The sequence below is a fragment of the Anarrhichthys ocellatus genome, unplaced genomic scaffold, assembly GCF_004355925.1.
Source record: "Anarrhichthys ocellatus isolate YVR2014 unplaced genomic scaffold, GSC_Weel_1.0 scaffold47, whole genome shotgun sequence".
In the NCBI taxonomy this organism is placed as follows: Eukaryota; Metazoa; Chordata; class Actinopteri; order Perciformes; family Anarhichadidae; genus Anarrhichthys; species Anarrhichthys ocellatus.
The window spans coordinates 2,360,983-2,375,607 of NW_022280077.1; the positions used below are offsets into that span (position 1 = coordinate 2,360,983).

The following is a 14,625-nucleotide window of genomic DNA, read 5'->3' on the forward strand; positions in this document are numbered from 1 at the left end:
TAACTTCTATCATAACAACAAGCCACTTCCAATACTGATTCAGTATCCATTTATACGTTATGAATATCTCATTGTATGGTTCACATTGTTCAAAAGTGTTGAGTGTGTTACATTGTGTTAACATTGTGTATAATATAATTCAGGGCTCATTGGATCACCCACAATATACATTTATTTCTGTTGCAGGCTGTTGTGTCTCTACTGTGTGTCAATGTACCTTTTAGCGCACTGCGGTGCAATTAATTGTTGTAACTTGTTTCAAGCGCACCTTTCATGAACCTCTTTTACCAAATGTGTCTTAGTATGCAATGCTAAAATGAAAAAATAAAGAAGTCAGTTTTCCTTCCTGAAATTAGTGGGGGCAGTGAATTAGGATTAGGAGGATTGAGTAATGATTTGCCGTATGGGGAAAGTGCTTTAATATGATTTATTTCTCTCTGCGAGAATATACATTGTTATCTTTATGGATTTTATATTTTAGAGACTTAAATAAAATTCCTGTGGAGACAAAAAGAAAGTGTATTCATTATTTATGTAAAAATGAGAGGAACAGTTGGAGAATTTACTTTCTATAGTAAGTGCATTTAAATATTTTTTTTAATTTCTTCTCAAGTCAGGTGATTTGTTGACTTGTGCTGTACTAAAAGAATATTACAACACCTGAAATATTCATGATTGATCTTGTGATTATCAGCTGTCTCGATGTAATAGGAAGCCGAAGCATCTTAACTGTGGACCCATTTCACAAGTTATCTCCTGGTTATGTTGGTAACGACGCATTTTATTACAACTCATGTATAACTGCATTATTTGATATTCTGCAACTTCTTCCTTTACACGATGATTGAGATGTCTTCAAAACTCTAAAGAGGTGGGAAGGAATTCATACTGGGCGTGGGCTGTAACAAACATTCAGTGTTTTAGGTTTTTCTGTTGTTGACCGGGGTTACATAAACCCCAGCACAACGTTATTAATCTTCTCAGAGCCAAAAGAGCATTGGATGGATCCAGGCTTCTTTACACAATATTCAGCCAATCAAAAAGCCGGTGGTTTATAAATCTCTACTTCTTACCAGTTTAGCTCCATACATTCCTCTATCCTCAGTCGACCAAACATGTAACTAGTGGATTAAAAGTTAACCTACAAACATGTACTTTAAGATGTAACGCTATACTTGTTAGAAAGCACAGAGGCTAAAATACAAAACTAAGAAATATCATAATGATTCATATGGTTAGATAATGTGTTGACGAGTACCCTGTTTTTGAGAGTGACACAACCAACACCATTGTTGCACTGAAAGACCTTGAAATGTCATGTCACTGATGTTCTATGACTCCCCATTGCAACAAAGTAAAATGTAGCGCGCACATCTAAAGGTGAGTGTGTGGGCTGCAGTTATGGGAGCAAATTGAGAAATACTTTTCCTGACAGAATGGACCTTGGCAACCTTGACCAAGGCAGCTGAATAAGTCAGTTTATCAGATATTTGCTAAATGTTTGTATCACATTTGCCCGGACAAATATATTTCACAGGATTAGTGGAAACTTTGACCTACTGGTGTTGCTAGGGGGGTAAAGCCAGTTCATCACAAAAATCAATAGTGTTCGTCCTATGGGCACCCTGGATATCTGTACCAGATGTTGCATCAATCCATGAAATAGTGGTTGAGATATTAAGGTAAAAGTGTCAAACTGCTAGCGGTGCTAAAGGAAAAGTCAGAGAATCATCAAAGTACTTTTACTTAAATAAATGACACTGAATACTTCTTCCACCACTGTTTAGTTACATTGTGCAGGTGGATAGCTCTCAGGTAAGCAATCATCTTATGGATACCTGTCCACTGTTTCCCCTCTTATTGAATAAAAACTGCAGGCCAGGAGCTCAGCTCTGTTGTGTTGTTGTTATTTTACAACACACACTTTGAGTTTGACATCGCTGTAAGATTCAAACAAAATTGAGTTTCCTTTGTCGCTTATCATTCCACGTATTTTACCCACTTTGCCTACCCCTCTCATAAATGAATGATATTGTCCTTGTGGAAAAGTACTGGCATCAATGCCATGCTTTGTTCATTGTCTATTTTTGTGTTTCACATCCATGTCAGTTCTAAATTTAGTTTTCTTATTATAGCTGTTATCTTTTAGGGTGGCAATCTTTTAACAGGGGATGTAAAACAAAGTTTGTTGATGCCCTAAACTGATCATCAAAGGTAACACTTCCTGACATGCTGCCAACTGCTTCCAACAAGTTATAGGCATACCGAGGCATATTAATCAAATGGATCAGGATGTAGATGGTCGGGTTGAAGTCTTTCAATTCTGGTAAGATTTAAAGCTGCCAGAGAGGTTCAACTCAGGACATGAAAATCATTTAGGCGTGGATGCCTGAGCCTGCAAACATGCCCCTGTGGGCCCACATGACTTGTTGCATTAATTAATATTTTGGACCAAACCAAAACCAAATACTTTACCCCTAAAGGTCAGTTAAGGGCTCTTGTAAGTATATCTGCATTTGAAACACAGTTATTCCCTTTTGTTTTTGTGTCAGGGTTACAATGGTAATACACTTTTCTGTGATCCAGCAGCTGCATCCAAGGGTGTGCAGTGTGCACATGGACATGCAGCTCAGCTGAAATCCATTATTTTCTTTACCAGTAATTTACCAGGTTCCACAAAATGTACAGAACAGGCTGCATGTTTTTAAGCTCCAACCTCCATCTTCTTTAGGTGATTTTATGATAAACATACTTGCATACTATGCTATAGGAGCTAGTGATCTCACTTCTTGAAGCCTTGTGAAAGGAAAACCTGCATTGCCTTTCATTCGCACAGAGATGGCTGCTGACCTCATGGTCTGTAGACGAAATGCAGAAGATGTTCTCAAGTGCACAAACTTTCCAGAGCTTCAGCACTTTGCATCTAGGAAAATCATTGGAGCGATCAGCAAATTTTGACGTATAGTATGAGTGAGTCCTACTGTATACAATTGAATTTGTTTTGTATATTCCTATGAATTACTAATGATCTCAAGAGTATCATTTCTATTAAATAATGGAATCATGGTCATTGACTCCATACTGCAACTGAAATGACTGTGACAGATTTCTGCGAGTTTGTCTGCTAGTATTAGCAAGTTGTCGCAAAATACATTTTGCGTATAAAAATCAGTTTGCTTGTTTGTTTTCCCGTCACATCAAATGTCATTTTGCTTTTCCTTTTTGCTATTTAGCCATATTCGGATTAATGTCTCTGTTATTCCTTCTTATTGGGGTGACAACAGAAGCAGCCATATGGGGAATGTGGAATGACCTGTCAAATACACCACAATAACATTTCTGTCATTCCCAAATGCACAGCCCCGACTAAACTGTGTGGGCATGCCTGGTATAATCCGTGGAACAGAGCTTCAATGGCAAAAGGAAATATTTGCCTCCCTTAGTAATAACAGCAGAAAAACTGTGTCAAGGCCTCGACATAATGAACGAGAATCAATGAAACATACACGAGGCCTTTTCTTGTCTGGGTCAAACCGACCGATGACAACATTGATTATGGACAAATTAACAGCACGGCTGCTGGAGTGTCAAGAGTAAACTGCTGATACCGAGATTTATGGAAACAGTGACTTATTGATATGATGCAGAAAAATAGTAGACTTTATCAACAGGTCTCACTCTTGCAAGTCATAATAATGATAATGGTAACTGATTATAAAAAGGAACATTGAATAGCCTACTGCTCCAACTTTATGCAAAACATGAATTATTAAAATATGAAGGCTAGCCCTGTTTACTTTACTGGCAACCATTAAGAGTAACCCATGCTGTTTTAATACACATCATACACCAGGGCACCACGCAATAAATACAAAAGAAGTAATTGTACAGACCTACCAGACACCCAGACTGTACTGAAACAAATGAACGTGATTAAACAGGAAGTCAATTATCATTCTAGCTTTCAACCAATCATTTTTATTTTCACCTATATGCTGACTCCTGTGACTCACAGTACGCTGGTCAATGTTTACGCTTTATGAATGACTATAACTCCAATGATTACAAGCACACACATACACACATAAACATAGACACTGAACACATAACACACACCATATGAGCATGTTCCGGCCTATATGTGCATAAATAAGTAGGCACAGCATATGTGGTCAATATGAATCTACATTTCAGAGTTTATGGTTTCAGACTTTAACATCCGGGGCCTATCATGGGGTTTTGGTCACTCGCTCCAGTGGCACTGGTCTCTCTTGCCTTTGGGTTTCAGTTGCTGTCCTGGTCCGTCTCTGACCCCTGATGTTTAATCCAGCCAGTTGTGTTTTTCCATGTTAATCATGTCCGCCAGTGTGCCTCTGTTTTTGTCCAAGGCTAATCTCGCATTCTGCTACAGCAAACTGCACAATATTTTGATTGTCCAGTTATGGCTGCGTGCTCAAGGACTAGCAGCAAACGTAAAAGTAGTTAAATAATGATTAACTTATTAAAGCTCAAATAATTTCCAGCGACCACAACAACTGTTTTTCCACATTGTATCCTTAACATCAGGTCACTATGGGTGTTTGTAAAAAGGCAGTAGGTAAGGATTTAGGATGGAGATAGATAATAGCTGGATGAATCACCTTCACATCAGTCTGTTTTGCTAAGAAACTTGTTCTGTGACTGAATAGGCAGGTTCATCTTCACCACATTGCGGTGCACACACAACACAAACACGCCAGGCGTCTAACCAAAAACCCATCAACATCGAGACAAGGGAACCCTTGCTGACTCATTTCTGGGTTTTAGGACTCATTCCTGCAGCACTCTATTGCAAGTTTCTTACAAACTCATTTCCAGCTCCTCTTTCCCGTGTAGTGCACCTCATGTGTCTTTGTGTTTCTTGCTCATTCCACTACAGGAGAGCCAGAGGAAAAGGAGGAAGAGCCAGAGCTGGTCATTGATTATTTGAGCTGTATGTCACAAATACCTGATCCTTCTCCTCCAAAAGAAGATCCAAGGCCTCATCATGAAGAGAAACCACCACAGAGAAACAGCAAAACTGAGTATAAAAGTTTACTGGGTTAAATGTACTGATAAATCACTCTCTGACCTTATGATTTGTCTGTGCAATAAGTGAAAAAGGAAATTAAAGAGCTGATGGAAACTATCGAGAAGGCCAAGCGGGCGCAGATAGCTGGCACTATAAACTTTGGAGAATATGGGTTGATAAGGGAACCATTGCTGACTCATTTCTGGGTTTTAGGACTCATTCCTGCAGCACTCTATCGCAAGTTGTTTACGAACTAGCTCCACTTTTCTGTGTAGTGCACCTCATTAGTCTTTGAGACCTCCATCCGCTGACCCTGCATTGCAAAACAAATGATCCAGGACTTGCCAGAAGTGGTGAGTCATCTGCTCTGGCAGTTTGACTCAGGAGACACACCTCCTTCTCAAACACAAGACACAGTTTCAAGCATTCTAGTCAGCAAAGAGATAACACGTTGAAGTATCCTTGAGCAACACAATGGATCTTGAATGACTTCAGCGTGCTGCTTTGTGACTGACACGAATTGCGTATTTTACTTCAGAACCCAGTTCAATTTCTCATTTAATCAAATAGTGCACTTTCACTTTTTTTACAGAATAGGAGGAAAAGGAAGTGCGTGTGAATACGAGTCTAACATGTGCTGCATTTTGCTGCCATCTGGGGAGATACAGTAAAATTACTATCGCCTTGCAGTCAATGTCCCCCTTGTATGGAGCTTCTAAGTGTGGGCTGATGAGGAATTACAAACACACACACACACACACACACACACACACACACACACACACACACACTCGCCAGCCACTATCAAACCAGTTGGGTCAATCTTGGATTTTTTCCATTTTCTGCTGTGTGCGTGTGTGTGTGTGAGGTTATAATAACTTTAACAATTTGTATGCCTTACATTTTCAAGGTCACCCCCCCCCCCCCTCCACACACACACTCAAACCCACTGTTCAGCCAAGGAGAAAAGATTAAAAAAGTAAACAAAGACTGAGCAGTGGTGTGTTACTGTGAGCTGAAGACTTTGCTTCTTCCTGTGACCAGCTGTGCTCTCTGTCAGCGCCTCTTTGCTTTGTTCCATTTGCACTCCAAGGTGTCCAGGGCGACCAATTTCATGATTCAGCCGTTGAAAACCTGGCAGAAGGTAAGTACAGTAAAGCTGCAAAGATACCATATTCTTAATTTCTGTTTAGTTTAGATGATAATACGACTGCAGGCTGCTGAACCTGTTTCTCGTGCTCTTTATATTACTTTGAAGCAGTGAAATATCAGTTTGGGCACTGATAATTTGGCTATTTTCAGAGCTCTATTCTAGCATGCTGCTTTAAAGAATCACATTTCATATCACAGAACTGATTTGTGGACCATAGCTGATGTTCCTTATTGGACTTCAAATGTAAATTTGATCCTCCTTTGCAGCAATTCTTCTGCTGTCAATATCAAGTGATTAACATAATTCATCATATTATATTCCAATTTCGCCAATAGATCCCCCTAAACGCAAAACACTTCCTTTTAGACTTTTTCCAGTGAAATGAGTATGCACAAGTCTACGTTCTGAATATACGACACACTCAATTTACTTAATAGACAAGTGTAATTTATCTTCAATTTTCTGGAAATTGCAGAAAACCATCCTTTGTTTTCCCTCTAGATGAGTGCATCTGATTTTTCCAACCTGACCCTTCACCTGGAGGGGTCCCTGACCAGTGCTTTAGATCATTACCTGGACAACTGGAGGCGTAACATGACGGCTGCAGCCAACGCTTTGGACAAGACTCTGGCTGAGGAGAACTTCAAGAACATCATCTGGTACCTGGTGGTGATGATTGGCCTGTTTGCCTTCATTGTTGTGGCCATCCTGGTAAGCACGGTGAAATCCAAGAGGAGAGAGCACTCTAATGACCCCTACCACCAATACATCAAGGAGGACTGGACTGCTCAGATACAACAGGGCGACGTTGTCACCAACTTTGCAGCTAGATAATGCAAGCAAAGACGCTCAGCCCACAGCAGATTATCATTATCATCAGTAGCAGTAGCAGCATAACCGGTTTTCACAAAAGTGGTCTAATATCCTTTCTTTTTCAGTGAATTTTGCTCATGCTGGTCAAATTTGTAATCAGTGTAATACGGTATAATAGATATTGTGTATCTAACTGAGGGTTTTGCTTTTTAGTCCTCTAGATATTTAACCCATTAACATCAATAATGCATTCGGACAGTTTTGTCACAGCCCTGTCAGATGAAGTCAAGTATCACGTCACTGACAAATGTGTTCATTTTATTTGATTTTGAAGAGAATGTTATTCAACACTGGTTACTATATAAATATACTGTATATGTTATTACAATATGTTCATGCAAATCATGGTGACTCGGACATAATGAAATAAAAAATGCTGGCCTGCTGTCATGACTTTCTGTGAAACTTAAATATATCAGAACCACTTTAATGTTATTAGTGAAAACACCTGTTCTTTTACTGCTTCTACAACATGTCTGCTGTGAAAAGGCCTGACACCAATTAATCCTATTTGTGTGTTTATTTTTTTGCAAAAAGCAGAGCTGCTCCATAATTCTTCCATATATTCCCTGGTAACTGTGGAAAATACCTGCTCGGATACAAGTACCTCTGGTTGAGAATCACTGCATGAGACTCTTAAACTTCAGCAGGTCATACTTGGTTTCTGCCTGCAGAGGGCAAACAAGGCTCCTCCCTCAGCAGCCAGAGAGAACTATTACACTTGAGGGTGGTGATGAAGAGGACTAAAGAGGTCGGCAAAAATAGAGGTGCAGCTGCTGCGGCTTTGTCAATCGTGTAATAATGGTGAATGTAAAGATTACATATACACTTTAAGAGTACAGTCAATGTGTAGGTTTGTGAAGAGCAAAATGGGGAAAACTGGTGAAAACTCCAGAAGGCACATTGAATTCTGACAAAAAAAAACGAATCAAACTAATATGCTGTTATATATAGAAACTAATACATTCAGTTCATGGTCAGATTGCACATTGCACATGCTAAACTCATGGGACTACATCTGCACACAGATTATTTGAGTTGTCTATTGCACACCTGTTGGCAGATTGTCTCATAAGCTGTTACTTAAAATACATCACTATTTTATGCATTATTCGGAATTAAATGCCTTGAAATAATCTCTGGGGCTCAACTGTCTCCTCCCACATCACCGACATCACTGGGAGCAAGAACTCTACTCACTATTAAACGCCCCCGTGCTATCTCTCTTTCTCACTTGCTGCTTTATTTTTAGCATTCAAACAACTGGTCTCCTAAAAATGGGCCTGTCCTGCACAAGTAGTGGTAGAGGAGCGCAGCTATGTATGGTATCCACACGCCCCACCAGTACCTCACAGGCCCGGCAGTGCTCCTCTTTCATGTCTGTGTCTGCAGAGAGAAGGCGTGAAGGAGAGATCACAGGGGGAGAAACAGTTGCCAGTTCTTGAAGATGTTTGAAGAACTTGGATTCGTCTGCACAGCTTGGGATGCTTGAGAACTGCGATTGACGGACCAACTTTTACCTCCTAAACTTACTGTAGCTTTTCCTACGTTTCCCTATCCACAGGGCTTGGGTGACCTTTTCGATTTGGCAGTTTTTATACTGTGAATCTAAAACCAAACTCCACCAGACTTTCTGGGGTGTGTGGTTGCTCTGGACCATGCTCTCCCTCTGCTTGTTCTTGCTCCCTTGCCTGAGCCTCGTGCCTTTGGCCCCGGCTGCAAAGGGCCTTGAGTTCCCACAGTATGACGGGAAAGACCGTGTCCTAGACATCAATGACAAGAATTACAAGAAAGCCTTGAAGAAGCACACCATGGTATGCATGTTCTACCACGGGCCCATATCAGAGAGCAAGGAGCTGCAAAAACAACACAAGATGACTGAGTTGGTGCTGGAGGTAAAGTATTAGAAGAGGAAAACAAAGCAGTTAGAGAAGAGGTGCAGGGCCACATTTAAGGAGAAGGGAGATAAGCAGTGATCAAAAAAAGAAAGAAGAAAAAGACAGTTGTTGCTAACAAACGACAGAAATCGAATGGAAAAAAACATGGTTTGTTGTGTAGCCAGTGATATGAGGGAAAGGACCCACATAAATGACTTAGATTGCACTGCCCAAATAATCAGACAGCCAACTAGTAAGATACAAAACTCCATCTTAATGTGTATGTGTGAGCTTTTTCAAGGTCAACGAGTATAGCATATACTCTATGGGTGCACAATAGTCCAGTGAGATGCAGAGCTGTCACATAAGGTTACCTCTGTTGCTTTAATTCAATGTGTGCTTCGATCTCTTACAATTATATCACTCTGATTTTCCCTGTGGCTTTCCTCTGGTGGCAGAAATAGGCCAAGAGCTCATGTGGTTTCAGAGCAATACATGTGAAGGACACAACTAACCTCTTCTCTATTGTGGTATTTTTGTCGACTTTGGTAGTCAAAGCAAAAATAACTTGAAGTTATTTTGTATTCAGCCTCAGCCAACCAACTGGCTACAAATTGATAGATTAAACGAATCTCTTTGGTTGAATCCCATACAGCAGGAAACAGTGTGCACTGTGTCCTGTCTCATGTTACACATGGCTGAGGGTTAGTTGCTCTCTGGTCTGTTGAGGGTAACCTGAGCCCAGTCGCGCAGTCCTGATATTAGCACCGTTTCTTTGACATAGCACAGGTTGGCCATGTTACTATACAGTCATTCCCTCATGTCACAGTTAAAGTTGATATTACATATTTGCTAATTTGTTCCAAATATCTACTCACAGAAGGTTTTGCAGCCTTACAACATGTGTAAGATCTGTTTGCTGTTGTTGCTACCTTGAAGATGATACATGTATGTAGATAGTGCTCATTCTAAGGTAATAAAAACAAAACAATTCTTATTTTCAGGAAGAAAATTAAAAGCTTAATAATATTATATTCCATTTCTGCCAATAGATCCCTCTAAGTGCTACACACTGTTCCTTTAAAAGGTGCCCTGGGGAGTTTCCTTGTAAACACACAAATGGTAGCATTGTTTACATCCATGTTTGCTTACTAGAAATGTTCCCCTTCACTGCCGATGTTGGTGCATTGCTACGTTTGTTTGCACCTTGCCACCACCAACTGTCGGTGGAATGGCTTGAAACTGATGGCAGGTTATAGAATCTCATGGTCTGCATGCTCACACGTGTGCATGAGAGTCTTTGTGCAGTATGCAAACAAAACAGGGACCCACTTGTAAAAGACATTGCTTAAGGCGGTCAAAACTCTCCTTAATCTTAAATCTTTAACTTAATACGACCAGAGCTTTACCCTGTGCATTGAAGACCACATACATGAAAATCATACTTTAAATATGCTTGCTCTATTTTTGTAAAAAATTATGTATGGCAATAGAGTCTCCGTTTTCTAACCTAATGTACTTCACAGAACAATTGCCAGAACAATTACTGTAGTTTTGGCTATATTTAGATTCAGGCAGCTTAAACGATTATGTAATTGTGTCTCCGTGGCCCCTGGTCAGCTTGAGTACCTCTGTCATATTACCAACTTTGGCATTATTTTTTTCTCCGTTAGACCTTACCTAACACTGCAGTCACACTACCATTCATTTTTTTTATCCATGGAATATTTCAACTAAACTGCGATTTTGTTCTCAGAACTCCAAATCCAAAATCAATAGATTTTGGATTGTCTTGTTTCTTTACATCTTATGTGTTCAGTCCTGTTCTTACCGTTTATTCCTTTATGCTCTCTTTCTTTTGGCTGCAGCTTGCAGCTCAGGTTATGGAGGAGAAGGACATTGGGTTTGGAATGGTTGACTCCCACAAAGATGCAAAAGTGGCAAAGAAACTAGGTGGGTATATAAATAGAACATCATCTCTATCCGATTGATATTTGCAAGTCCTGAGAGACGATTGCCTTTATCACAGATTTAATCGAAGGGCCAAATAACTTCAAGAACAGTCTTTAAATGTATGTATTGATATGTAATTTCCTTCAATCACAGGCCTGGAGGAGGAGGGCAGCGTGTATGTTTTTAAGGCCGATCGGGTGATTGAGTTTGACGGCTTGCTCTCGGCAAACATTCTGGTGGAGTTCTTGTTGGATGTGAGTAGACTGACTCTTAGCTACTAGCACCAATCAACACCAGACTTTAAAAAAGTTACCAGCTTACCCCAGTACTTCTCTGTCTGTATGTCTCTAGCTGTTGGAGGAGCCCGTGGAGGTGATAGATAATGCTCTGGAGCTGAGAGCCTTTGATAGGATGGAGGAAGACATCCGCCTCATTGGTTTCTTCAAGAGCGAGGACTCTGAGCGTGAGTGTGTGAGCCTGTTGGCATGAATGATATGTTTGTAAAATGTACGTTTTTTAATGTCTGAACACAGCTCTTGTTAGCTGGGTTTGCGATGGGCTCTCTGTAGCTCATGCCCTTCATAATGAGTGCATTTTAACCCCCTTATCTCCACGGATTTACAGATCCATTTTTATCACACAGCTGTCACTGCCTGCTTCCATACCACGTGTTATGGGAGAACTGAGTCTGGAGTAGTTTACTTGCGGTGATGGGCTGGAGCCACATCCCTTGTCACCGTTCAAAGTTCATCTATTTCCGCTCCCTAATGTGCATACGTCATGTATACAACAGCCAAAGAAAGCACAAACATATGTGTGACTATAGGAAAACCTTGATGCTCACAACATAATAAAGTCAAAGAACACAGTATACTGTCAATGACTCCTTTGTCCCTGTTCTGTTTCATCCACAGACTATGAAGCATTTAAAGAAGCTGCAGAGCAGTTCCAGCCCTACATCAAGTTCTTTGCCACATTTGAGAAATCTGTAAGTAACACTCAAATAAACAAATAAATGGATGCATTTTTAGTCTTGAGGGATCCGTCTTTTTTGCCTCAGGTGGCCAAGGAGCTAACCCTAAAGCTGAATGGGGTGGATTTCTATGAACCCTTCATGGAGGAGCCAGTCACCATCCCGGGGAAGCCTCACTCTGAGGAGGATCTGGTGAAATTCATCACCGAACACAGACGGTAAACAACGTTGAATGAAATACTCAGACAAACGTGTATTTATTTAACCAACCTCTTTTCCTAAGGTCTATGAACACATACTTTAACATTCAATGTGTTTTCTGTGCCATCAGACCAACTCTGAGAAAGCTGCGTGCAGAAGATATGTTTGAGACCTGGGTGAGTGATGTTTGTCCGGCTGAAGATAACACTAAAAACTTTAGAATTTAGTTTACAATAACGTGACATAAATAACTTATATTTGTCTTCTTCTCCTCAGGAGGATGACATTAAGGGCATCCACATCGTGGCTTTTGCAGAGGAAGAAGACCCTGGTAAGGGCATGCTACATGCTATAAAACGATTTGATTTAGACACTGGAGTTTTACAGCAATGATAAAAATGTAATAAGATAAAATAATAAACCAGCTGAAAGACAAAATAATTTGTAAAATAGATTGAAAGCAATTAAAACATTTTAAAACAAGAAGATAACAAATGTAAGAAAATGTAATTATTAAGACAGAAACTGACATACAACTTAAGGCTTTAAAGAAATAGTTAAAAAGCAAAGTTATTCACTTACTTGGCGATCGATACCATTATCATGTTTGTATGATATGAATATTGAGCCATCATGGAGATAGCTTAGCTTAGCATAAAGACTAGAAACAGGGAGAAAGACTTCACAAAGTCACTGTGGCAAGCCGAGATATAGATAGCCACAATTAATGTGTTGGGTTTACACTTCTTCTTTTTTTAACAGATAAAACAAACAAGATATAAAGTGTTTATCAGTGAGCTTGAGGGGGGCTGGTAGGCAGATTTTGTTACCTTCGTACAAAGCAGGCTAGCTGTTTCCCTCTGTTTCCAGTCTTCATGCTAAGCTAAGCTAACAAGCTGCTGGTTTTAGGTTTATATTTAACTTACAGACACTTACGAGTGGCGTCAATCTTATCTCATTTAGCTCAAACTAAAAAAGCAACAAGAATCTTTCTGCAAATGTTAAATTGTTTCTTTATATTGGTTGATCTCTCCTTCTGGTCCAAGTAAATACCTACTGAAGGCAGCAAAGCTTTGTATCAATTGTTTTTTTGTGAAATTGCTTCTAGATGGTTTTGAGTTCTTGGACATCCTGAAGGAAGTTGCAAGAGACAACACCCACCTACCTGAGCTCAGCATCGTCTGGATTGACCCTGATGACTTTCCCCTGGTGAGCTGTCAAAATAAACAAAACATGGATAGATTTAGCTGACACGCTGCAGGTCTGATGTGATCTCTTTTTTTGTCGGTGACCCCCTCCAGCTGATCCCCTACTGGGAGAAGACCTTCAAGGTGGACCTGTTCCGACCACAGATTGGAGTTATCAACGTTACAGATGTGAGTCCCTGACGACCTGACATCCTGTCTGACGTGACATGAATGTTGTGATGAGTTTGACCTCTCTGTCTGCGAGCAGGCCGACAGCGTGTGGATGGAGATGGATGACGAGGAGGATCTGCCCACTGCACAGGAGCTGGAGGACTGGATCGAGGATGCCCTCTCTGGCAAAGTCAACACTGAGGATGATGATGACGACGACGACGACGACGACGACGATGAAGATGACGACGAAGATAGCGATGAAGAGGAGGATGACGATGATGATGACGATGATGACGATGACGATGACGATGACGATGATGATGATGATGACGATGACGATGACGATGATGATGATGAGTAATCCATAGCTTAATCCTAGTAAATGTTGACTTTTCTGTTTTTTTTCTTCAGGATTAAAGTTTAACATGAATCGCAGACAAACGACTGTACTGTACACAATACAAACAATATAATTATTTATAATGATAGTAATAATAATAATAATGATAATAATAATAATACATCTATTTAATATCCAAAAATGTTTGATGAAAAAAGATGAAAAAAGATTTTTCAACGATGTAAATAAGCCTGGAATGAGTTTTGTATACTGGATGTATACCAGACCAGACATTACCTCACATTACACATGAAAATCACTAATTCATCTATAAATAACTGCTAATAATAAAGGCCTGTCGATGTCAACCATCTGTCATCTATCTAATTCATTTCTTCTCTACATTGTGAAAAACTCAATCCTCAAGAGAAACATCACTGACTTACTCCAACTGTGGAACAGCAAGTAGACTAAAACGAAAGCAGCACCAACGACGGAAAGTAACTAAGTATATGTACTTTAATACAGTACTTAAGTAGCCTATACATTTGAGGAACTTGTACTCCTTGCGTTTCCATTTTATTCCACTGTATGCTTCTATTTGTAGGGGTGTATTGTTCAAAATGAAATAAGTGGTTCCAAATCTTTTTGGTTTGTGACCCTACAAAAACCGCTCTATGTAATGTCAGAAACAGCAGTTTTAATAGTAACAATAATAATTCTGTACTTTATGAAATGTTGAATGCAGGTTACAGCTACAGCTTTTAAATTGTAAAACCACATGCTGACAGTGTCCATTTACAATAGCAAACCTCTTATCTCTTCTTTCATCTCTCACTACTCC

The 14,625-nt window shown here is 39.9% G+C and overlaps 2 protein-coding genes across 2 annotated transcripts; both read left to right on the forward strand.

Annotated features, from left to right (window-relative positions):
* Nucleotides 1–6,126: 6,126 nt before the first annotated feature.
* On the forward strand, nucleotides 6,127–7,433 carry LOC116395616 (potassium voltage-gated channel subfamily E member 2-like). Its single transcript, XM_031869635.1, has 2 exons — nucleotides 6,127–6,194; nucleotides 6,705–7,433. The coding sequence occupies exons 1-2, from the start codon at nucleotides 6,165–6,167 to the stop codon at nucleotides 7,035–7,037; spliced, it is 363 nt and encodes a 120-aa protein (XP_031725495.1). The 5' UTR covers nucleotides 6,127–6,164; the 3' UTR covers nucleotides 7,038–7,433.
* A 919-nt stretch (nucleotides 7,434–8,352) lies between these two features.
* casq2 (calsequestrin 2) lies at nucleotides 8,353–14,143 on the forward strand. The gene is made up of 11 exons (XM_031869443.1): nucleotides 8,353–8,971; nucleotides 10,822–10,906; nucleotides 11,060–11,160; nucleotides 11,258–11,369; nucleotides 11,821–11,894; nucleotides 11,967–12,097; nucleotides 12,211–12,256; nucleotides 12,357–12,411; nucleotides 13,189–13,289; nucleotides 13,382–13,456; nucleotides 13,536–14,143. The coding sequence occupies exons 1-11, from the start codon at nucleotides 8,735–8,737 to the stop codon at nucleotides 13,800–13,802; spliced, it is 1,284 nt and encodes a 427-aa protein (XP_031725303.1). The 5' UTR covers nucleotides 8,353–8,734; the 3' UTR covers nucleotides 13,803–14,143.
* The last annotated feature ends 482 nt before the right edge of the window (nucleotides 14,144–14,625 follow it).

Coding starts and splice junctions, on each gene's coding strand:
- LOC116395616 (XM_031869635.1), top strand. CDS start 6,165: ATGATTCAGCCGTTGAAAACCTGGCAGAAG. Junction 6,195..6,704: donor CGTTGAAAACCTGGCAGAAG/GTAAGTACAGTA, acceptor TTTTCCCTCTAG/ATGAGTGCATCTGATTTTTC.
- casq2 (XM_031869443.1), top strand. CDS start 8,735: ATGCTCTCCCTCTGCTTGTTCTTGCTCCCTTGCCTGAGCCTCGTGCCT. Junction 11,895..11,966: donor TTGCCACATTTGAGAAATCT/GTAAGTAACACT, acceptor TTTTTGCCTCAG/GTGGCCAAGGAGCTAACCCT. Junction 13,290..13,381: donor ACCCTGATGACTTTCCCCTG/GTGAGCTGTCAA, acceptor GACCCCCTCCAG/CTGATCCCCTACTGGGAGAA.